The sequence below is a fragment of the Meriones unguiculatus genome, chromosome 11 (assembly GCF_030254825.1).
Source record: "Meriones unguiculatus strain TT.TT164.6M chromosome 11, Bangor_MerUng_6.1, whole genome shotgun sequence".
In the NCBI taxonomy this organism is placed as follows: Eukaryota; Metazoa; Chordata; class Mammalia; order Rodentia; family Muridae; genus Meriones; species Meriones unguiculatus.
This window is the reverse complement of record NC_083359.1, coordinates 91,308,458-91,331,486: the sequence shown is the minus strand read 5'-3', so window position 1 is coordinate 91,331,486 and position 23,029 is coordinate 91,308,458. Positions and strand designations below refer to the sequence as shown.

At 38.6% G+C, this 23,029-nt stretch overlaps 1 protein-coding gene across 1 annotated transcript in view; it reads left to right on the top strand.

The window, feature by feature from the left end:
• The window catches only part of Atf6 (activating transcription factor 6), a 165,636-nt gene that overhangs the window by 81,411 nt on the left and 61,196 nt on the right, over positions 1–23,029 (top strand). The window contains exons 12-14 of the mRNA XM_060364651.1: positions 104–203; positions 2,603–2,670; positions 3,956–4,067. Of these exons, the coding sequence (XP_060220634.1) occupies positions 104–203; positions 2,603–2,670; positions 3,956–4,067 (280 nt within the window). The remainder of the gene's footprint in view (positions 1–103; positions 204–2,602; positions 2,671–3,955; positions 4,068–23,029) is intronic.

Here is a 23,029-nt window from a genome sequence, read left to right as displayed (position 1 = left end):
GTTGGGGTGTTCTCCGGGTTCTATAGAATGATTAAATTAATTTCCAACAAAAGAGTAAAGTGGTTAACTTCTATTAAACATATTTGATTAATCTGTTTTATAGATTGAATCATGAACTTCGAGGCTGGGTTCATAGACATGAAGTGGAAAGGACCAAATCAAGAAGAATGACAAACAACCAACAGAAAACCCGTATTCTTCAGGTTTGTGTTTGAAGAAATGGCAGTGCAGTTGCTGAGAATCTTCTCCCAGTTGAGTTGCTTTCTTCCCTGAGAGATTTTGGAACTTAAGCCTATTGATCTCTCACTGTGGCTGCTTCAGACGCGGCAGCCATTGCCACTGAAACTCTGTCCAGCTTCTGTAGCCCTTAGTTCAGGTCTAGCACTGGTGTGTCCTGCTCAGCTCAGGCATGGTGCTGCTTCCTGAGCTTCCTCATTCTGTCTGTCTCCTTTTCTCTCCCTCCCTCCCCCTTCCCCTCCTTCCTTTCCTACATCCCCTCTCTTGGAACAAGCAGTATAATAAGTAATAATGTTTCTTTTCCCTTTCTTAGAGCTTTTCAAAGAGGATATTTAAAGCATGTGACAGAGTGTAAGGAAGCACATACCATGGAAGCACTTTTGGACTTAGACACATTCCGCTACCACACACACACATACATACACACACACTCACTCACTCACACTCATGTTCAAAATGAGAGATAAGTTCTCTATGGAAAAGTAAAGCTAGGTAGAAGATTAGATTTTAAACAGAAATTAGTGGTTATTTTAGATTGTAATCACTTTATAAAGAAATTCCACTTTAGTAAGGTATTGTATCAGAGTAATTAACTCTAGCTGTTAGATTAGCAGGGAGGGAAAATAGCAGCATGGATAAATATCCCAGTAAAACTTACAGACCAAAAAAATAAAATAAAATGTGACACACACACACACCCCCCCTTGGTAACTTGTGTTTTTACAGCAGGAATAAACACAGCTCTGCAATTTATAGATTACAAGAATACAAAGGGAGGGCCAAGTAGAATTGTATAACTATGTTGTTTGTTTGTTTGGAACAGAGTCTTAGCAGGTAGCCCTGGCTGGCCTTATGCTCAACAGAGATCCATCTGCCTCTGCCTTCTGAATGCTGGGATTAAAGCTAAGGTTTTATACCGTTCTAATATTATTCTGAGGTAGGCTGTGGTGATATGACATGTGACATGGATAGTAGTAGAGCTTGTATATATTATTTTTCCCTATACATACATAGCTATATAAAGGTTAATTTGTTAGTTAAGCATAATAAGAGACTATAACAATAATTTATAACATTTATAGCAACATACTGTAATAAAACCTCCAGCATCATTACTCTTGAGCTTGAGGCCATTATTCAGTTAAAGTTATCTTTATACAAGAACTTCTGTAGCGTGGCAGTTGATCTGAGGACTGAGGTGTCTACTAAGTGATTAACATGGCAGTAATGTGTATGTATGGATGTATATGCTAATCATCAACAATATCAAATAAGGCCCTTGCTGTAGAACCAGAAGTTGGAGATGTCATAGTCATCTTTGTACATTGGTTCCATTTACCAAAGAAATTTGTTTTCCTTTTATGCATTTTGTATTTGCTTCTGTTTTAAATTTATCACATTTTATCGTCTTATAGAACTTTTCCCCAAATCATGCCCTGGGCCTCTTAAAGGAAATCAGATATCTAATTTTGAAGCCTTTATGTAAAGATGTATATATAAACAACAGTAATTAATTACAGGAGATTTATGATTAAACTTATTTATATATAAAAAATACTTATTGGGCTGGAGAGATGGCTCAGAGGTTAAAAGCACTATCTGCTCTTCCAGAGGTCCTGAGTTCAATTCTCAGCAACCACATGGTGGCTCCCAACCATCTATAAGAAGATCTGGTGCCCTCTACTGTCATGCAGATGTACATGCAAATAGAGCACTCATATGTAAAATGAAGAAATAAATCTTAAAAAGAAACAAAACATAAAAAAACAAAAAAAATTATTGTTGTAAAGTAACAATAAAGTCACTTTCTAACATAATAGTAATAATATATATACCTTTGAATTTTGATTTCCTTATAAAATTCTCCTAAATATTAGTTTAAAAGTACAGGAGAAATGCCTCGTGAAACAGAGGTTTCTAGTGTAGCATATGTTAGCCACTGATGGTTCCGTACTAAACTGTTCTCTGTTCTAAAGAGTGGTGGCTTAGATGCCTTTCATGAGATGTAGCCAATAGGTGTGTAAGGTGTGAGGAATTTGTGTTAATTTGGTGAACAGTGGAAATTTTGTTTCATTTTGAGCCCTTCCTGTTTCTTAGGACTTTGTAACATAATGATTGTTGACCAAAATACAGGGGCAGTTACAGGGGCAGTAATATTTGTACAGCTTGGTCATAAAACTTGCGCCGGACTGACCTTTCACATTATTTCTGTAAACTGGTGGAAAGCCTCAGACGTCTTAGTAAGACTTCATAAGCTATGTTCTTAGCCTACAGTGTGACCTGAAGGATTCTAAATAACAAATCCAAGTCTGAGTCGGGATGGGGAGTTTTTTGTGTTATTTCTTAAACCTTTTATCTCTTCCAGGGTGCTCTGGAACAGGGCTCAAGTTCTCAGCTGATGGCTGTCCAGTACACAGAAACCACCAGCATCAGGTAAGATGTGGAGGCTCTTGGACAAAGAGCTTGACCTCTATTTTAATGAAGTTGAAACTCACGCCTCCCATTTGTTCTCCTCTGTTACTTTTATGTCAGTTCAAGTGAGCGTATACTACCAACTAGCAATCCCAATAAAAAGAACCTCTCTTAAATCTCTTAACTACAGATTTAGTCAGAATGTTTTTCAGCCGTAATTTTGCTGAAAATTCTAAGTACACATTGCTTTGTTGTTCTTGATTTTTATATTTTATTTGTTGCTTCTCTTCTTCCTCCTTACTTATGCAGGGCTACTCTTGTTTCTGTTACTATGAACCCCGAGCCAGCTGGCCATCAAGCTTCCAGATGGTTCTCCTGCCTCAGCCTCTCATATTGCTGTAGTAGTGCTGGGAGTACTGTAGTGTCCTTTGATCTGGCTTTGAACTCAAATTTTTAGGCTTTTGTGGCAGATATTTTTACCTGCTGAACCATCTCTTCCACCCTGGCTGGGTGCATTACTGACATCTTGAAGCTTATGTAATAATTCAAAATGTATTTTATATATGAAAATCAAGAGTTTTTGTTTTGTTTTTCAAAGTCATGAACTAAGTGGTAGAACTAGACTTCAGACCCTGTCTGTTTGGCTTAAAAAAAAAAAAATCTTTGTTCTACATAGCATTACAGGAGATTTTGAGAGATTCCGAAGAGTGTCCTCCAGTTCAAATGTCATCTTCAAGGCTATTGTAACCTGAAAGGAAAGCAGTGTGGGAGGTAATGCAGTCATGACCAGGAGGCTAGCTGTCCCGGGGCAGAGTTGTAGTCATAGCTCATTCTGACTTGCTCTGTGAACTAAGCAGGCTAATACACCAGGTGTGAGTCCCTGTTTGATCTTCCAGCACTCAAAACAACAATAGCAATAAAAACATCATGTGCCTAAGTCAAATATAGCAGAACATCGCGTGGTACCCTATAATTATATGCCCATTAGAAAATACTAGAAAGTAAAAATTGTTAAAATGCTACTCTACTGTTTTGGTTGAAAGAGATTCTTAAGATTTAGATGTGAGCTGGGCGCAATGGCGCACGCCTGTAATCCCAGCACTCGGGGAGGCAGAAGCAAATGGGTTTGAGGCCAGACAGGTCTACAAAGTGCGTCTAGGACGGCCAAGGCTACACAGAGAAACCCTGTCTTAAAAACAAACAAAACAAAACAAAAAAGATTCAGATGTGGCTTTAGAATGGAAGGACTTGGGAAGACTCAACACATTTAAATATTAATAATATTTTCTATCTTCTTTATCCGTAGGAATTCTGGGAATGAGCTGCAAGTGTATTACGCTTCACCAGGAAGTTACCAAGGCTTCTTTGAAGCCATTCGCAGGAGGGGAGACACGTTTTATGTTGTGTCATTTCGAAGGGTAAGTTCATTTTGAGAGAATAACGCAAACACTTTGAGTACCTGTTGTGTGCAAGACTCAGACTGGGCTAGACAGGAGCCAGTGACGTCAGTGGGGCAAGCGCAGCGGTGTGCGTGCTGTGACGCAGGCCTGACCTGGAGCTCTGCAGCGTTTGAAGAAGTTGGACATGGCCTGATGGCGGACTGCGTGTCGTACATGTAGGAAACATCCTGATTCTCACTCCCGGTCATGTAGCTTCACTGTTTGTTTCTAACCAAGGGAAAGTAAAATTGGACGTGATGTTTCGTACTTGGGTGTTCTAAGCCATTGCCTACAGACTTCTCAAGGGTAGGCTTCAGATGAATCATGAGCCGATTAATTTGTCAACTATGGAGTGTTGAGATCTGTGTGCCCAAGTTTCTTTGTTCATTTTTTATTTCTTCTCAAATGTTTATACTTGTGGGTGAAGAATGTGTTAAATAATCAGCCAGGTTATACAAGCAAAAATGTTTATACTAACATTTTTGAATGTTAAAAATATTAGGCCACATGAAAAAAAGCACAGCCGTTTACAGCCCATCTGCTTTTCTTATAAAATGACAATATATTCTTCATAGACTTTCCATTTGACACTTCCTTAGAGTGCTCTACACTGACCAGGAAAACAGAAGTGATTGGAATGCCTCAGTGATTTGCATACTGCACTATTTATTTATTTCTTTAAAAAAATAAACTATTTTGTTTTAAATTATGTGTATATCGGTATGTGCACGTGACCATGGTGTTACTTACTGTTGCTGTGATAAACTGAGGCAACTTAGGGAAGAAGTAGTTTGTTTGCGCTTATGGTTCAGGGGGTAAAAGCTCAGGATGATGGAGTGAAAGCAGCAAACAAGCAGGTGTGGTAGCAGCAGCAGGAAGCTGAGGGCTCATATCGCAAATCACAAGCACAAAGCAGAGAGAGAAAATAGAAATGACATAAATCTTTAAATTTTCAAATTTCAGTGACAAACTTCTTCCAAGAAGGCCATGCCTCCTAAGTCTCCCCAAACAGTGACATCAACTGGGGACCAAGCATTCGACTACTTGAGACTGTGGGGGATATTTCATTCAATTCTTGATCAAGTGCATTGCCCTCAAAGACCAGAAGAGGGTGTTGGCTCTCTTGGAGCTGGAGTTCTAGCCAGTTATGAGCTACCTGATGTGGGCGTTGGGAACTAAATTTGGGTCCTCTGCAAGAGTAATAAGCGGTTCTAACTACTGAGCCATCTCTCTAGCTGCCTAAGTTATTTATTTTTAAAGAAAAGACTATAGGTGGAGTATGGTTAGAAATAAGTATTTACTAACAGTAGAATGGAATGTTCTCAATTGCTGTTGTCACTGTCACAGAAATTGTCAGTTAACTAGTGAACTTTTTGAATTAAAAATCTTTAGTGGCTAAGGGTTTGGGAATATTTTAGCCGTGGCTTCTGGTGATCACAGCCTTGTCATAAAATCCCTATGCTCATCTTGTTCTCAAACAATATATTTCTTTACCAGCCTCATAGTGCCCTTTGAGTAGCAAGGGGCCAGCTGACAACAGTTTCATGAAGACTCATGAGAACTAAGGATTTGTTGCTTTTTTGCTGCAATGTGTTTAAGATTTAAGGGGAAGTAAACCTTTGAAAATTGGTCGTGTACTCATAAGGACCTGGTGGGTGCTGCCACAAATGTGGTACTGAACTTACTACAGAAGTATATTTTTAATCATTAAATAACTTTTTAATTGTTAAAAATAGTTCATGATATGCCTTCATTTGATCAAAGCAGTATAACATACAGTAAGGGCAGCAGCTGTCAAGCCATGGGTTGAAATCATTGTTAATAATGTTTTTCTAGGGAGGAAAACAAGTTACACACATACACACACACACACACACACACTCACACACTCACAGGTGCATGCACACACGTGGGAAGCATAGAGAAAAAGAGACTATATGAATATTAAAGGAGACTAGTTATTTTTAATAAAGAGAATGAATTTTGCTTTTAAAAATATAAGAATTACATTTTTCCCACATGTGCATAAAGCTCTTTCTCATTATTTTGCTGTGGAAAGTACTGTTGGAAAATTATTGATTTCTCCTTCCATCCTTTGATGTTCAGGTAGTTTAGCTAAGAGTCTGTCATGCATTCTGTCTGTATTGTTCATCTCCCAGTTATAGTTTATAATCTAGCATTTTATATTTAGAAAAAGTAAACTTAAACCTGTAACATCCTTTCTTCGTTCCCTCTTCCTTCCTTCCTTCCTTCCTTCCTTCCTTCCTTCCTTCCTTTCTTTCTTTCTTTCTTTCTTGTGTTAACAGTAGGGAAAGAGAAGTTAGCTTTATTGCATTGGCTATAAACTGTCATGAGACAGGAATTCAGCCCTTAAATACCTGGATTGCTCATTTTTCTCTTGCTAAAATGAAAATACAAGAAGTAATGAATTACCTCATGTTTGGCCTTTTCTTCCATATTTTGAAATATGAAAAAAAATACTTTCCTAAAAATTTCATTGAAAATCATGTGGCAGAAGTAGGAGGTGCACTTTGTTCTTGTTGGATTCTGAATCCCATTGGCAGAAAGGATGGCACTGGACATTCAGAAATAGGGAACTTGTGAAGTCCCAAGTCTGCTTAGCATGAGCCAGACTTATTATGAGGCCAGTTTTCTTTTACTATTGAGCAAATACTTAGCCAAATACCTTAATAGCCAAAGAAGAACATGTGGGCGTTGATTGTCCAGTGTGTACCATTATTTAATAAACCAGCCCCTCACAAACTTTCACTTCCTCATAGCCTGTACTCCTGTACCTGTTAAGGTCTTCGCTGTTGAGCTGGTAACATTATTTTCTCGAAAGCAGACATGGTTTTGGGTAACTACTGAGTTCCTGCTGTAGGTCAGCAAGAAGGAAATTGTGTCAGGATAATGTTTTGTTAAAGAAACAATTTTTTTTCTGCATGTTTTTGCCTCTAGCATAGTGGGCTCATCTCTCCTTGTTGAGTTCCAGGTATTCATACCTCGTTTTCCTACAAGTGTTTTTTTCTTCTTTTAAACTTTTGGTATTATTTGGATTGGCAGGGGTGAAAAATAGCTTTACTCAAACTTCCAAGGTACTTTGAATTAACTATACATAAGTAAGGAAAAAGTAATTAAATTGCTGTTTCTTTATCTTAATGTGTTTGTATAATAGTTGATTTAGGGGGGTATTTGAGTTAAAAAAATATAAGAAATGAATTCAAGAACATGGGCCAGAAGCAGACACTCAGAAGATTAAAGTTAGACAGGAAATTGGTCCCTGAGAGGAGTAAGGAATTCTGTGACTAGCTGTCATCCTAGTGAACTGAAGTGCTACCTAGAGATGCTTCTTTCTGAATCAGTTATATCTGGAGAAAAATTTTTATATCTTGGGTCAGTTTTTCTTTAAGAACAGGCTTTCTTGCTAGAGAGATAATCAGTTAAAATGCTAGAGATAAAATGCTTGCTGTGCAAGCATGAGGACCCGAGTCCAGGTCCACAGCATTCATTTAAAAGCTGGACATGATGACATGAAGATACAGGAGGATTTCTTCAGCTTATTGGTCCATTGCCAAATTAGCAAGGTCTGTGTTCAGTGAAAGACATTGTCTCAAAAAATAAGGTGGAAAGTCATTATGGAAGAAACCATGTACATACAACCCCCCCCCCCCCGCCCCAGCACCATTAGCAGAGCGTGGGAGGCGGGAGAGAAAGAACGGGTCTTCCTCACATGCATGTGCCTACTATCCCATTTATTTGATCTTCCTTCTCCAATGAGATAGTACATACATTACTTTGGCATTTCTTTGGTTCATTTTTGGTTTTAGTATCTGTTCTTCACATTAAAGGTTAACACGTGTGTGTCTTCTCTGTTTCAAATGTATGTGCACTATGAGGAGGATCTGAGCTTCAGCTATATGCCTGTCTCAGAGATGTTTTTCTCTCTTCCTTTGGATAGTTCCGTATTTGGAGGTGAATTTCATGCCTTGATCGCTTGTAAAACATACATGAGCATATTGCATGTACATGATGTAGAATGTAAGGATTACCTCAAGCTACAGGGACTTAGTATTTGATGTACAAGAATTGAAGAATCTCAAGAAAGTGGCTCAGCAGGCAAATAGCACCTCAATTTTAATTGAGATGGTTTGCCATTCCTGCTTCAACAGCAGCACCAGTAGTTACACTGTAGTCTGTTTTATGTATGGCTGAATCAGATTCCATTACCAGACAGCTGGTTACTCTACTGTATGAAGGACTATTGTGGGGGCTGAGATCATGATGCATGGGACATTTATTTGTAACCAAGAAAGTAGGGTTGTTTTAATTCTCTTCTTCTGTAAGCCTGAAACTTTGTGCCTAGGGCTGCGCTGAGAAAACCTGAACTAGCTGTGTGCATGCCTCAGAGAGGTTAGCTTGCTCGTGCAGGCCCCTCAGCCTCCCTGACCTTATTACAGCACGCTAGTTTTATTATTGAAAAACTTTAGTTTATGTCAGTTCCTGTTTGTGAGATCGCCAACCCTCCTCCTCTCATCCGTTATAAGCCTGTTAAAGGCAGGAACCTGCTACTCAGCACAGGGCCCGCCCCTGAGGGCCTGTTGACCACAGATGGTGTAGCTCTGCTTCACTGTGTTGGGAATGTACTGTTGTTCAGGCGTTCCCGTTACGAGGTCCTTTTCCGTGTCTGGCAGGAAGAGGTGTGACTGTTTTACTGATCTGAGTAGCGTAAGCAGTGCTGACTCACGCAGTTTAGGTGGTGGCATTGGCTTCTCCTTTGGACATTGTGGGTACTGCAGCCAGAGTTACAACAGCTTTTTCTTGTTTCTAATCTAAGCTGTCAAGGTCAAGAAACTACTGGACGAATTGCTTAGTGCTTTTCAGTGTCATCAAGTAAAACAAACTTACTCTTACTCATGAAATCTTTGTAACAGCATTTTGGAGTGGATGGGTTGTTGCAGACCTGTCTCTCCTCTTATTGTGAGCTTGGAGCTCCTCTTATTGGCTTATTGTGAGCTTTGGAGAAGGGTTATTGTCTTATACCAGATTTTGGCAGCACGCTGGAGGACATGAGTCAGAAACTTAAAGCTTTAGACAAACTGTAGGAAATGCTTCTGATGATTGCAAACTTGGCTTGGTGGTGTTATTTATGCAAAATGGTTGCCACAGGTTAATTCTCATGGGATCACAAAAGCAATTCATTGCTTTAGTCCATCCCTATATTAATTCCTAATACATGAAAGATGGCATATTTTCTTCATGTGTATTGTTTATATATTAAAAGTTTGAATTCCGTATACAAAGCATATTAAGTGATTATAAGCACGTGATTACACACAAAACAATTGTACATGTATATATGCTAGTGTATATATGTTAAGAGGTAAAATAAACTAGTGTATAAATGTTGCTTTAAAAAAATGCTGCTCTTTCGTTCCTGAGATCTTACAGCTTGAATATACACATGCATATACACTCAGGGGTCAACCATTTTCTGTCTTCATTTCTGTGACCTTTCAGGCCAGACTCTAGTTGGAACAAGGTCTAGTACATGACCTTGCATAGTAATTGCATTTTAGAAAATGTCTTATCTCAAAAGAGGGATAAAAATCCTTTTTTAAAAATCCCTTCCTTAGGATGCTTTTGTCTCATTTTGAGGTTCTTTTAAATATACTTTCATTCAGTTCTTGAAGTACGCTAGAAAACAATAGAGCAGAATTACTTAAGTATCCACTTCACTTAGGTTTACTTAATTTTTATATCAGCAATGTTATTCTTGTAAATCTTTTTAAAGTTTTATTATTCATAAACTGACATCTTTAATGTAGATAGACTTTGTAATTTACAAAGTTGTTTTCAATATATAGGTCAAGGAAGAAGAGTTCAGGAAAGAGGTAGTCAGTCAGCCTCAGATGTTATAGGGTCCCCAAAGTGAGAAATGAAAGCCCCACTTAGCTTTATAAGCAGAACTCACAGGTGACCGTGATTACATTTATGGTAGAGTAATCAGAAAGGGGTCTACACTAGAAATGAGAGGGAGTATGAAAGAAGGCCAGTGGAGTGTTTGGTTCTGGTGGTATTAAGTAGAAGAAATGATAGCATGGGTGTAGCTAAAGCGCTTGCAGGCACTTTTCAATAGAGAGGGACCACTGCGCTTGGTAAATGTAAGCAGTTATGTTTTGTGCTCGACAGATGATCTGGAGGAAATGAAGCAAGGCAACGCAATGTTTGTTCCTTATCTGTGTTAATGTTTTTATGTTTAAAGCAAAGCACAGAGAAAGTTGAAGAGAGTTTTTGTTTATTTGAAGCAGAACTACAAAGAAAAAGAGCACATGGAATTAAAACCAGAATAAAAAAAATGTTTAAAGTGTTCCTGAGATATCAGAAATCTTCCAGGTCATGAATGAAATAGTTATTAATAAATGAGAAAAAGTTTTTAAAATAAAGTTGCCAGGCAGTTGTGGCACACTCCCTTAACCCTAGGCAGAGGCAGGCAGATCCCTAAGTTCAAGGCCAACCTGGTTTACAGAGTAAGTTCTAGGACAGCTAGGGCTACACACACATACACACACACACAAAAAAAAAACCCTAACTAAAAATAAAAAATATATATATAAATATATTTATATATATATATATTTATATATATATATGGAGAGAGAGTTATTAGAACTGTTTCTAATTAAATTTGGGTTTTCCTCATATAAAAGCTAGAAAACTAGCAAAGTACCTTCTGAACTCATTTTATTTTTCATCAGTTTGGTATAAGCTTTTGATGATGTCATAAAACTTAATTATGGAGGAAGCAATTATTATATTATTATAGGAAACATCTATGATTTATGACTAAGTTCTAAAACAGTCATGTTATTTCCATTTCCTCCGTCCACATGCAGTGACTTGTTCACTTTGGACTCGTAGTTGTTTAACTTCTGACACCTTCAGCAATGTTAAACCTTCACATTTATTTCCACACTGTGCTGCTAATCTACTCTGAAGATACTGTTGGAACAACTGAAGCATCTATAACATGGATACCTCACCAGGAGCCAGCAGGATGGATAATTAGCTAGAAGTGGAGCCTCGCATCTAACTAATTTATTACTTGACTGTTGGCTTCATATCTGTTGTCTCTGCTATGGTATAAGTACATTGAGGGCAAAAACCTGTCTTAGTTGTCTCTCCGTCTCCACGACAGAGCACAATGCCAGGCGTGTAGCACATACTCAGTAAGGAATAAATTAACAAATTAATAAAATGATTCCAAGTCCATCAATTTGATACTATTTTTAAATTATTTTTCCCATCACTATAATATGGTAGAAAACGTGATAGAGCAGCTTCTTGAGCGTGTGTGTGTGTGTGTGTGTGTGTGTGTGTGTGTAGCCGCGGTGTGTTAGGTGTAGGTGCACAAACATACATATCCACAGGAGTGTAGAGGCCAGAGTCAGTGGTAGGTGCCGTCCCTCAGGCGCTGTCCGCTGTACTTTTTAAAACGGGCTCCCACGTGGTCTGGAATTCACTGATCAGGTGAACTGGCCGGCCAACAAGCCGCACATCTCCCTGTCTGCGCCCTACCCCACACTCCCTATGCTTAGGCTGGGTTACAAGCACACCCTGCAGTGCCTTACTTTTTATTTTTTAATATTATTAGAATTTTTTTCATATAGTATAGTTTGATCATGCTTTTTCCTTTTCCCAACTCTTGGATACTCCTCACAGATCCACTGAGCCACTGTTCAAGGGCTGAAATTCTGGTCTTCATGCTTACATAGCAGAATCGTCACTGGCTGAGACATTTGCCCAGCCTCTTCTTGAGCATTTTTATCAGGGTCGTCTGTGTCCCATTGACTATAGAAATCAGTCTTTCAAAATAAGTGAACACAAATGTGGTTTTACATGTCTGAGATCCATTTTGCTCTAGGGAAGTTCTAGTAAGATCTTCAGGTTTGATGTTTGAGAGACTAACCTTGGGAATATGTAAATGGAGGTGGTTATTTTTTCAGAGATTTCTGTATCATTTTAACTTCCAGAATGCCCAAGCCCAGGCCGGTTAGTCCTGGTGCCTCTCTAATGTGTCTGTGGACAGGACTGTGTAACATTTTAGTCTCTGTGTAGCTCTTACTTTGTTTAAAAAAAAGAAAAAGAAAAATTTGCCAAGTTAAATTGAACTATTTTTTGAATAATTTATCTAGAGTAGTCTATGTCTGATTATACAATGCCTTGAAATAAATCTCTGTAGATGACATTGTCGTATGAAGAACACCTTGTAGAGAAACATAGCACAGGTAGAGCAGAGAGAACAAGCAGAAGGCTCTTCAGGCAATTTGATGATGACAGTGGAGTTTTAGGCTAAGTCTGTTTTGCAAATAGGCTCTTAACACTGCATTCATGCAGCTTTGTAAGTCTGAATTACTCAGTAGAGCATAACTTTCTTCTTTCTATGCCTTTTCCCAACATCTGGGCTTTAGTCTTTCTCCAACAATTCCCTCCTCATCATGTACTTCCTTACTTGTCTGCCATGCTAGTGACTTCTATGTCAGTTTAACTCAAATGACATGTTTTCTTGTTGTTTCCTTTCTCTGCTCCTCAGGTGGCTGCCAAGATTTACAGCTTGCTTGTCGTGGGGTTTTCTTCAAATGTTAATAAAAATTTAGTCAAGATCCAAGAGTAAGGGTACAGAGGGGACTACTTGAACTGAAGTTGAAAGATTTGGGGTGGGCAGAATTATTTGTTTGGTATAAATGGTCACTCATTTAAGGGAATATGTACAGTTCAAAGGGCCGTTGGCTCCGACTGTAGACCTTGAAGAATGGATAACTAAGCTTTTTTGTTTTTAAAGTGCTTTAAAGATTATTAACTTGGCTCATTAATACCAATGGGAATATGGGATTTTCTAGAAAGAGTTCAGGTTGGGGTCGAATTGGATTTTGGACTGTTGGAAGAGGTGGAGCCAACAAGGAGACCGAAAGGGAACAGGCCGTAAACGTGGACGCCAAGAGGGGGACTTGATCGGGGAAGGGATAGTTGACTCACGTACTGCTGGGAGTCATCGATCTCCTAGAAAAGAGCCTTTAGTGGTAGAAGTGAAACTATGACTAAGGACAGATTAGGTCTGGAGAACAGTGGAATGCTAAGAATTTGCATATCAAAGGGTAAAGAAAACCGAAAAGTGGGGTTTTGTTTTGGTTTTCTTAAACTGTAGACACCACAATGTTAAAGAAGTGAACACATCTCTGAAAAAGTGTAGAATTCTGACAAGTAGAAGAATTATGCATGTGTGCATGCACAGGCCTTTCTCTGTGTCTGCATGGCCACGGGCATGCTATGGTGTATGTATGGAGATCTGAGAACAACGGGCAGGAGTTGGTTCTCTTTTTTCATCATTTGAGTCCTGGGATCAAACTCAGATCATGGAGCCTTAGCAGCTCCAGTTCCTTTTATGTTGACATTTTGCTGGCCCTTGAGTTAATTTTTAAATATAGTGGGTGAAGTGTGGCTCAGAGTTTACTTTTTGCTTGTAGAAATCCAGTATTTTATGACCTTCCGTGCTGGGTTTTCATCCAGTATGTCTCATCTTTCTTTCTTTCTTTCTTTCTTTCTTTCTTTCTTTCTTTCTTTCTTTCTTTCTTTCTTTCTTTCTTCTTTCTTTCTTTCTCTCTCTCTCTCTCTCTTTTCTCTCTCTCTCTCTCTTTCTTTCTTATTTTTGTTTTGTCTTTTTGATTTTGTTTTCGAGATAGGGTTTCTTTGTAGCCTTGGCTGTCCTGGAACTCTGTAGACCAGGCTGACCTCGAACTCACAGATCCACCTGCCTCTGCCTCCCAAATGCTGGGATTAAAGGCATGTTCCACCACCACCCAGCTCATCCACTATTTCTTTTAAAGAAGAAATACTTGTTTTAAACTTGCAAAGTCAAGATTAAAAGTTTACACCAGACTGCTGGTTGTCTTTGGCTTAGTAAGTTTGTACTGTTTCCTGGGGTTTCATAAAAGGATGTTTTGTGGTTAATTCCTTCAACCTCAAGTGTCCAGTCTTCAGACTCAACCAGTGAAGTGTTATTTACGTATTCTTTGGAAATATAACATACGGAACAGATAATTGCAGCAATCATGTAATGGGCAGAAGTGTAATACTGCCAAACCAAATTTCTAGAAACCAGGTTAGACAAACATATACGGGTTAAGAAATGCTTGTAAAGTAAGAAAAACTAAAAATAAGGTCCGTGTAGGAGCTGTCTGCTACTCTCCAATCTATTAGTTCTTTGTTTTCCTTAATTTATTTTTAAGAAACTTCATAACCAAACCTTTGAATGTTTAAAATATATATTAATATATAGTCCTTCTGTATAGTGGTTTAAAGAATAGGAAAATAATAGAATATAGTTTAATGTATAGCTTTGTGCAGTCTTGTGGACAAATAAGAACCTTTTCACTGCTTTTTCAGTTTAGTGAAAAAAGAATTCTTGGCAGCGGCTGATGTAGCATTTTTTGGTAGGTAAAAATGTAACATGAGGTCAGAAAAATCTGGATTTTAGGCAGCATTGTTGTGCTTATAAACTGCAGGACTCTGGGAAGATCCTGTTCAAAGCCCCAGTGTCTATCTCTATAGAGTAATAATAATAGTTACCTTTTCCTGGGTTGTTAAGTTTAAATAAATGCTACATCTAGTACTGGCAACAGTTCTGTTCAATACCTACTTATTCCTCTGTCATGTGGGGGTGGGGGGGCAGGGTCTAACCTTTGGAGCAGGGCTACTAAACGAAGAACCTGTAAGTGACTAAGACAAGGCAGAAGTGTTTGTTTTCTTTAGAGTTAGCAAAAATCATCTATGATCCCTCCCCTCTTAAACTCTGCAGAAAGATTCATTTTTAGTATATTCTTATTATCCATCACTAGACTGAAAATTGGCCTGGTATTAAAACTACAAGATATTTTACGGTTGTTGTGTTCAAGGTATGCTCCATTACATAATTAGATTAATAAATTTTTTTATTGAAATAATTTAGTTCAACTCCCTTTCAGGATTTGGAGGAATGGGAAGCAGAAATTTAAAAGGAACATCTCTTTCTAAACAGCTTGTGGGAGCTGGTACTCTCTTTCTACCATGTGTGTCCTGGAGACTGAACTCAGATTCTCAGGCAAATATCTATGCCCACTGAACCATCTCTCTGGTCCAATTTTAGAATTATTTTAGGTATTTCTTGTGCTGATTCTAATTCAGTATTCATTTTACATGTATACAGAAATGATAAAACTAGTTTAAAAAAAACGAAGTGACAATGGACATGTTCTAGCTGTTTCTATGAATTTTCAGGTTGACTACATCTATTTGAATGCATTTAGTGACATCATCTGGTCTTTTTATCCTGACATTAGGTAGAAGCCATATGACTAATGTGTCATGAGCTCATCCAGATGAGTACACAGGTTATTAAGATTAAAAAGTTAATGAGCTAACTTGAGTTCATATTATCAAGTAGTAAAGAATCAGCTTCACTTGTGCCTGAGGATTTAGGGTATGCTTTTTAGTTATAATTTTTTTTTTTTTTTTTTAAGTACAGGGATGGGGAGATAGTTGAGTTGGTAAAACGCTTGCTGTTGAAGCATCCGTCCCTGTGTCTGACCTTTAGAGATGGTGTAAAGCTGCTAAGTGTGATAACCCCAGCCGGTTATCACTGAGCCAGGTGGATCCGGGAGCTCACTCGCCAGTCAGTCCAGCCCAATTGCTGGGTTTCCAGCCAGGGAGACTGTCTGAAAAGGCAAAGTGATTGCACACATGCACATGCACACATTACACGCATGCACACAAAGAACATGTGAGGCTAATAACTATCCTTTCCTGGTCAACCAAGTTCCTGTGTGTTATGGTTCCTTGTCACACGAAGGCTACTATCATTTTAGAGTATTTTTGCTGTTTGTATTACCTTACACTAAGGAGAATATGGTAGTAGCTATTAATATTTACTACACCCAAAGAGGTAAAAATAATATTTAAAAATTACTTCAGTTTTATGTGCAGTGTTCCTAGTTTTAAATAAGTTTTTTTTTTTTTTTTACCTCAGTTTTGTATGCTGTATGCTTAGTTTTAAAATGTAAAACAAGGAAAATATATTTTTTCACCTACTACAACAGAAATACTAATTTTACTGTGGAGCAAACATCTCCAGGAAGTGGAATTATAGTGGGAAATGTCACCCCATTTCTGACTATTGGTCAATAATTTGTTCCTTTTTAAGAGAAAAAAAATGAAAGAAATCTTCAGAGCATGAAAGATATTGTTCTCACAAAAAGTATATTTCCTCACGTCTTCTGAAGAATTGGTCTTAATTTTCAAACACCTTTATCCAAGTTGTAACTATCTTTTGGAGTAATTGCCATTTTTTTATGTACATGTTTTTTAAAAGCCCTTTTAACTGCAGCTGTCCTCAGAGTTATTATTTAATGAAGTGCTATCGTTAGTTCTGCTCTCATGCAACCAACAAGGTATTTGCTGAATAGCCACATGTTCCTACCTGTTCTTTCAACAAAAACATTCAAGTGTGTGTGTGTGTGTGTGTGTGTGTGTGTGTGTGTGGTGAGAGAGAGCACACAAGAGCACACTTGCATTTTTAGACATTTATGTTTTAAACACAGATACCAAGTAAATAGGTAAGTGGCTAGGCAATAAAATATTAGTACTAAGAAGGAAAATGAGTAAGAAGAGAAATCTGAGTGATCATTGGAAAAATATTTTTTTCAATCATGGCATATAATTTTTTGGCTTTGACCACTTTTGCTAGTAATATTTTAAAAAGAAATATAAGAGCTCTACAAGGAGAGCAACAGAACCAAAAAATCTGGGCCCAGGGGTCTTTTCTGAGACTAATATTCCAAGCAACATAGATCCCCTGCACAGATTTGGCCCATGGCAGCTCAGTCTCCAAATGGGCTTCCTAGTAAGGGAAACAGGGACTGTCTCTGACTTGAACTCAGTGGCTGGCTCTTTGATCATCTCCCCCTGAGCTGGGAGCAGCCTTACCAGGCCACAGAGAAACACAATACAGACAGCCCTGATGAGACCTGATAGGCTAGGGTCAGATGGAAGGGGAGAGGACCTCCCCTATTAGTGGACTGGGGGAGGGGCATGGGTGGAGAAGAGGGAAGGAGAGTGGGATTGGGAGGGGACGAGGGTGGGGGCTACAGCTGGGATACAGAGTGAATAAACTGTAATAAATTTAAAAATAAACAAATTTTTAAAATAGATGAAAAACAACAAAAAAAAGGAAATTAAGAATTGTATGTGCAAAGAAATATGAAAATCTAGCTTCAACTAGTAACTGGAGATATGTACAGAGAACTCACTCTATCACTGTTTTATTGTGGTACTAAAGCCTACAGCTCAGAAAGTTGGCGGCTCTGGAGGAGCGTCAATGTGCTGCGCCGCTCCCTCCCACTCCCCTCCCCCCTCCCCCCTCTCCCCTTCCCCTCCCCCTCCCCCTCCCCCCCCACCAACCTGTTTACAGAGTTACAGGTTGTTAGTCAGCTCTAGAGCTTTAACGCTTAGCCATTCTCCTACATCTTTCTCTCTTAGTCATGCAGAATCTTGTAGTTTTGCCAAGTAAAACAAGTCTTGTACTAATAAGCTATAAATAAACGGTAGGAGCATGAGTCCGAGCCAGCGTCACCCCTCTTCCCATGTGTACCTCTCTGATGCTCCCTAGTATGTTTGTTTTGCCCAGACAACCAGTACTGTGTAGTTCCTGTTCTACAGACCAGCTCTAGTAGTGAAGGCTGGTTTTTTAGAACTAAGAAATAGTGTAATTAGTGGTGCTCTGGCATGTTCCCAGAGTCAAAGGAGAATGTGGACCTCTGTGTCCTTTCAATGGAAGAAAAGAAAAAAAGAAAAAGCATCCTTACTTTTTTTACAGAAAGCCTTAAAGTTCAGTCTAGAAGGTGTCTGCCAGATTTCTAAAAAAACAGTGTAGCATAGCTCAGCGGTTCCTCAGGGGAAAATGAAGAGCAAGATAAATTGCTTAAAAGTCCAATCTCTTCTATTAGTCAGATCCTTCCTGATAAAATTTTATCCTATTTTGCTTGTTCTTTACTTATTCAGGCCATTTTTCATATACAAAAACAAGAATGTAGAATTTTGTTTTCAGGGAAGTGGTAATAGTGGGCATAAAAGTGACTAATCAAACCAAAATTACAACAGTGTGGTAGGCTGTAAAAATATACATAACATAGAGTGCCTGAGATTATACATAAACGAACAGTATTTTTATATATTCTCTGTCCTTACTATTGTATGTAAGACATTCCGTCTACTCTGTCCAGCACCCTCATGAGGTAGGTCTCCTCTTCCTCCTCCTCCTTTCCCTCTTTTCCTCCTTTCCCTCCTTTCCCTCTTCTCCTCCTCTCCCTCCTCCCCTCCTCTCCCTCTTCCTCCTCCCCTCCTCTCCCTCTTCCTCCTCTTTCTCCCTTTGTTGTTGGGTTTTGTGGCTTTTTGAGACAAGGGTTCTCTGTGTAGCCCTTGTTGTCCTGGAACTCACTCTGTAGACCAGGCTGGTCTTGAGCTCACAGAGATCCACCTGCCTCTGCCTCCCTAGTGCTGGGATTACAGGTGTGCACCACCACGCCTGGTGAGGTAGGTATTCTTACATTCCAACTTGCACCAACTACACTAACTTCAATAAGAGAGCAGAAGGTATCAGAAGAGTTTAGATTCCAGAAGGATGAGGAATGTGAGTGGGAATATTAGCTTTGTGGCACTTCTCATGAGAGGCGCCTGTGTAAATGAGTAGGGCTCTCAAGCAAAATGGCTGGAATGTAAAGTGGATTCTGGAAAAGAAAACATGGTAGAATCACAAAGAAACTTGTGGACTATGCTTTAAGAATTTGTCTTACATCGAAGTCAGATTTCATGAATAAACTGTTTACTTCTAAAGGAAGTTTACTTCTAAAGGAAGGCGTGTCTCCTCCAGCTTGACTTAACATATACCAAATGCATGCAGAGTAAACAAATTAAAATCTGGATGCACCATATTTTAGTTTTGCAGCTCTAAGAATAAAATAGTTATGTAAGTTAGATAGAAGTAACATTGTAAGGATGGAAACTAAGTCCGTGTGAATTTATGTAACACAACTGTGTTTAGAGGCAGAGTCACACTAGTGAGAGTGACACTGTCTGGCTGCAAGCACTCAAACATATCCATACTGTTGATGCCTCTGTGCTAACTTGATTCGCCATCTTTCCCCCCAGTAATTGGTTCCCCTCTTTACCTTCCCCCTGAAAAAACAGCAAGACAAAAATGGTTATGTCTGTTTGAGTTTTGGTGTTTTTTTTTTTTTAAAGGAAGTGGGAAAGGATTATCATATCTAAAAGCCATTTCACTTAGTCACTTTTTCTGAATGGGACTTTTTCTCCAGAAGTTTCTTCAACAGTGTGTTTTCCAAGAATGAAGCCAGGATAAGGCTTGGTTGATTATCCAGACCTAACTCTGAAGTTGCCGCAAAGGTTATTTCTTAAGCAAGAAGTATTAAATGTAAATCTGAGGTTTTTAACCAGAATTTTCCTTTATTTTTTTTTATTTTCCTTTATTTTTTTTAATTTCATTTTTATTTTCAGATTTTATTCTTGGGGCTGGGGCATGTGAGCATTTGAGTCTGGAAAATGGAACTCACATCGTCAGGCTTGGAGGCTAGCACCTCTACCTGCTGAGCCACTGCCCTGACCTCAGCCAGCATGTCTTTGGTCGATAATCACCTGAGGTTTAAAATATCTGCTCTCATATGATACGGCCACCATTTCTATTTGTTCCTTTTAGTCTTTAACTGCTAAGCCTTATGCATTCTAAAATAAGTGTTTCTGACTCGTGTTAGATTTTCTGAGGTGTATCAGTATTTGTTTAGAAAGCACCCAACTTCTGGCATTTGTTTGCTTTTCCTTTTCTTTGTGTATGTCACTTGAACGACTGAAAAGAATATATTTCTCCGTGAATAAGGTGAAATAATTGAGACATAAAATTGTGTTTTAGTCACTTAAATTTTCTTCCGTAAGCTTGTTTCTAGAAAAATGTACTTTAGACTTTGGACTTATCCTTAAAATAGATATGACTATTTGGCTCTTCTAACCAATGTAGATTAGATTGATAACCTGTTTTAGGGAAAGCTTTGTTTTCATAGTAAAATCCTGAACTGTAGCAAGGTAAAGCAAGTTTATTCTTCTTATAGCCAGGCTCAGTTATGTTTAAGCAACAACAGCAAAGCTCATTGCCTGAGAGGAGGACATCTGTCCAGTCCCAGTCTTCACTCTTGTTCCCTCATTTCCTTTGTAAGGCATTGTGTGCCTTTCAGAAAAATGCTGGGGACTCTACAGCCATCCGAATGTTAGGCAGGCATCCAGTTGTGCACAAGCATGTAAGGGACAGGGTAAGTGAAGTCTGGTGCTGCTTCATTTTTCATCCAGCATTAATCATCTAAGCTTTAGAATATCTGCTCTTTATATGGTATAGCCATCATCTTTCACTTGTTCCTTTTACTCTTAAACTGCCAAACTATATGCCAGGTTGAGATAAATTGTCCCTAATCCCAAACATGCCTTTTACTAAGAAAATATGCAAGTCCTTTGTAGTTCAAGATTTCTGGTGTTAGCGTTTCATTCTTGTCCTAACACTATATCATCCTGAAATGGTGGTGGAATGCTTTTATAAAGCCCTACTGCAACAGTTTGTCTCTTGAACTTTTCTTTTCTTGCAAGTGGTTGGAAAGCTTTTAGAGTAACAAGCCTACTGTAGGAACTAGTGTTGAAACATGATGCCCAAATATGAATCATTTGCCTATTATTAGTACTGAATCATAAAGCCCCCCCTCCCCCACTTTTGAGACAGGGTCTCATTTTGTGCCCCTGATTGGTGTTGGTGAGACTGGCCTCACACTCTTAGAGATAGATCCACCTGATTCCGCCTCCCAAGTGCTGGGATTAAAGGCTGCACCACCACATCCCAGCTTTTTAAAAAGACAACTGGGAGATGGGGAGCAGAATTGAGATTTCTTTGTTAAAAGTAAGTGTGTGTGTGTGTACGTGTACACCAGTGTGTGTGCGTGATACTTGTGTGGATATCAAAGGACAACATTTAGAACTTGGTTTTCTCCTTCCCCCTCAGGCTTCTGACACAAGCACTTTTACCCTGAAAGCCGTATCACTGGACTTTTTGTAGCACAAACGCTTCTAAAATATAATTGGAAACTCCACAGTGATTTATCTGGATCTAGAATGCAATGAAATATCTTCCTATGCTTGTTTTAGCCAAAAGACCAAGAAATGATGAAATAGCTTTTCAAAACCATGTAAGTAGAATAGAAGAGCCTTGGTTTTGAAGTTCTTAAACTTTTGAGCATAGAGTTGTTTCTGGATTTTTTTTGTTTGTTTTTTTACTCAGTTGACTGTAAAGTCTTTTTTTTTTCATCAGAGTTGTTTTCTAGAAGTCTTATGAGAGTTACATATAAAACTCATACAAATAGATTCAGTGGGTAAGTAGGTAATAAGTTTAATGGGATTTGTTGTCTTGTTTTCAAAAGTTTCAAAAGGACTCTCACTGTTCAGAAATTTGTGTTATATTATAACCCAAAGCTTTTACTTACATTGAAGGGTGCATTTGTTTTTATGTCTTAGTAACAGAGCATGCTTGCTTTGGTAGAGGAGAAGGATTTGTATTTGTAACTGTTTTAGTGCTGTAATGTCATCTGACTCCAGATTCACATAACAGTGGAGATGTCCCTTTCATCCTGTTCTCCAAAGATCCTTAAGCTTGTGTTCCTAGCTGTGAGGCTGTTTGTCTGAAGACAGTTTTTCTGTTAGAAGAAGGTGGAGATCAGGTAGGTTACAGGATATACACCTAGAAGACTGGGACATCACTCTGCTTCTACCTTTGGGTGCCACAACTACCTTATCGTCTCTCTCTGCAGTCATTTTGTTGCTAACAGTTTATCTTCCTCTCCCTCAAAGCCTTTCATTCTCCCTGCAAGACGTACAAAAAAGCAGCCACATTGCCTTCAGCTGAGCAGATGAGCTGTTCTGGCTGTGTGATTTGGTGTGAGGAAGGCATCACCCTCCTGTCCATGCACAAATGTTTCCAGAAGTGCTAGTGTGCATTCACATATAGACATCTTAAGAACTGTACTGATCTCTTTGAAAAATGACCTGGTCCAGCTATAGGAATAGCCCACCCCTGTTGTCCCTATAACAAGCACAGATACCTGCCTGTTCTGAGCTGGAGTTACTTATGGGACACTTCATATAAAGATTTTATTGTTTGTGCTTTAGTCCACATAAGGTTCGGTGATTATTATTGTTCTCTTTCTTTCTTTTTTGATGACTCTTCAAGGCCAACAGCTGAATTTTACCATTTAAACTTACAGTGTTTCACTAGTAGGCTGATACAGTGTCTTTTGTGTGGAGAATGTCAAGTGGTATTCTTTCTTATTGGTGAAAAACTTGCTGAGTTTATGAATAGGAATTGAATCTACAATCAGGAGAATTTGATTCCTTTCACAGTTTGGCCATATTAGCTTTACGGTTTCATCTCACTTTTTACAAACTCTTACATTAATGACCATGTTGCAAATGTATTTGCCTCAAGTGATACTGATTATAAAGTGTATTTTGCAGTTTCTTGGTATAGTTTCCACTTTATATTTTTGAGACCTAGAAAGGTATTTTACCCTTATTTTACAGTGGAAGAAATGTCATTCCTGAAAGCTCTCCAGCACCCCACCACTCATTTGTCACTTAGCAAGGTCCAAAGAGTGGAATTTCCTCCATGTTAGGCTGCTGTTCTTGCTGCATTTTACTACTTTCAAGCCATCAGTATAAGAAATAAAGTTATATTGGAAGAATCCAAGAAATAGGCACACAAGTAGAATTCAGTGAGCTAATCTAACATTTCCTCCAGGGATAGAATTTTGTTC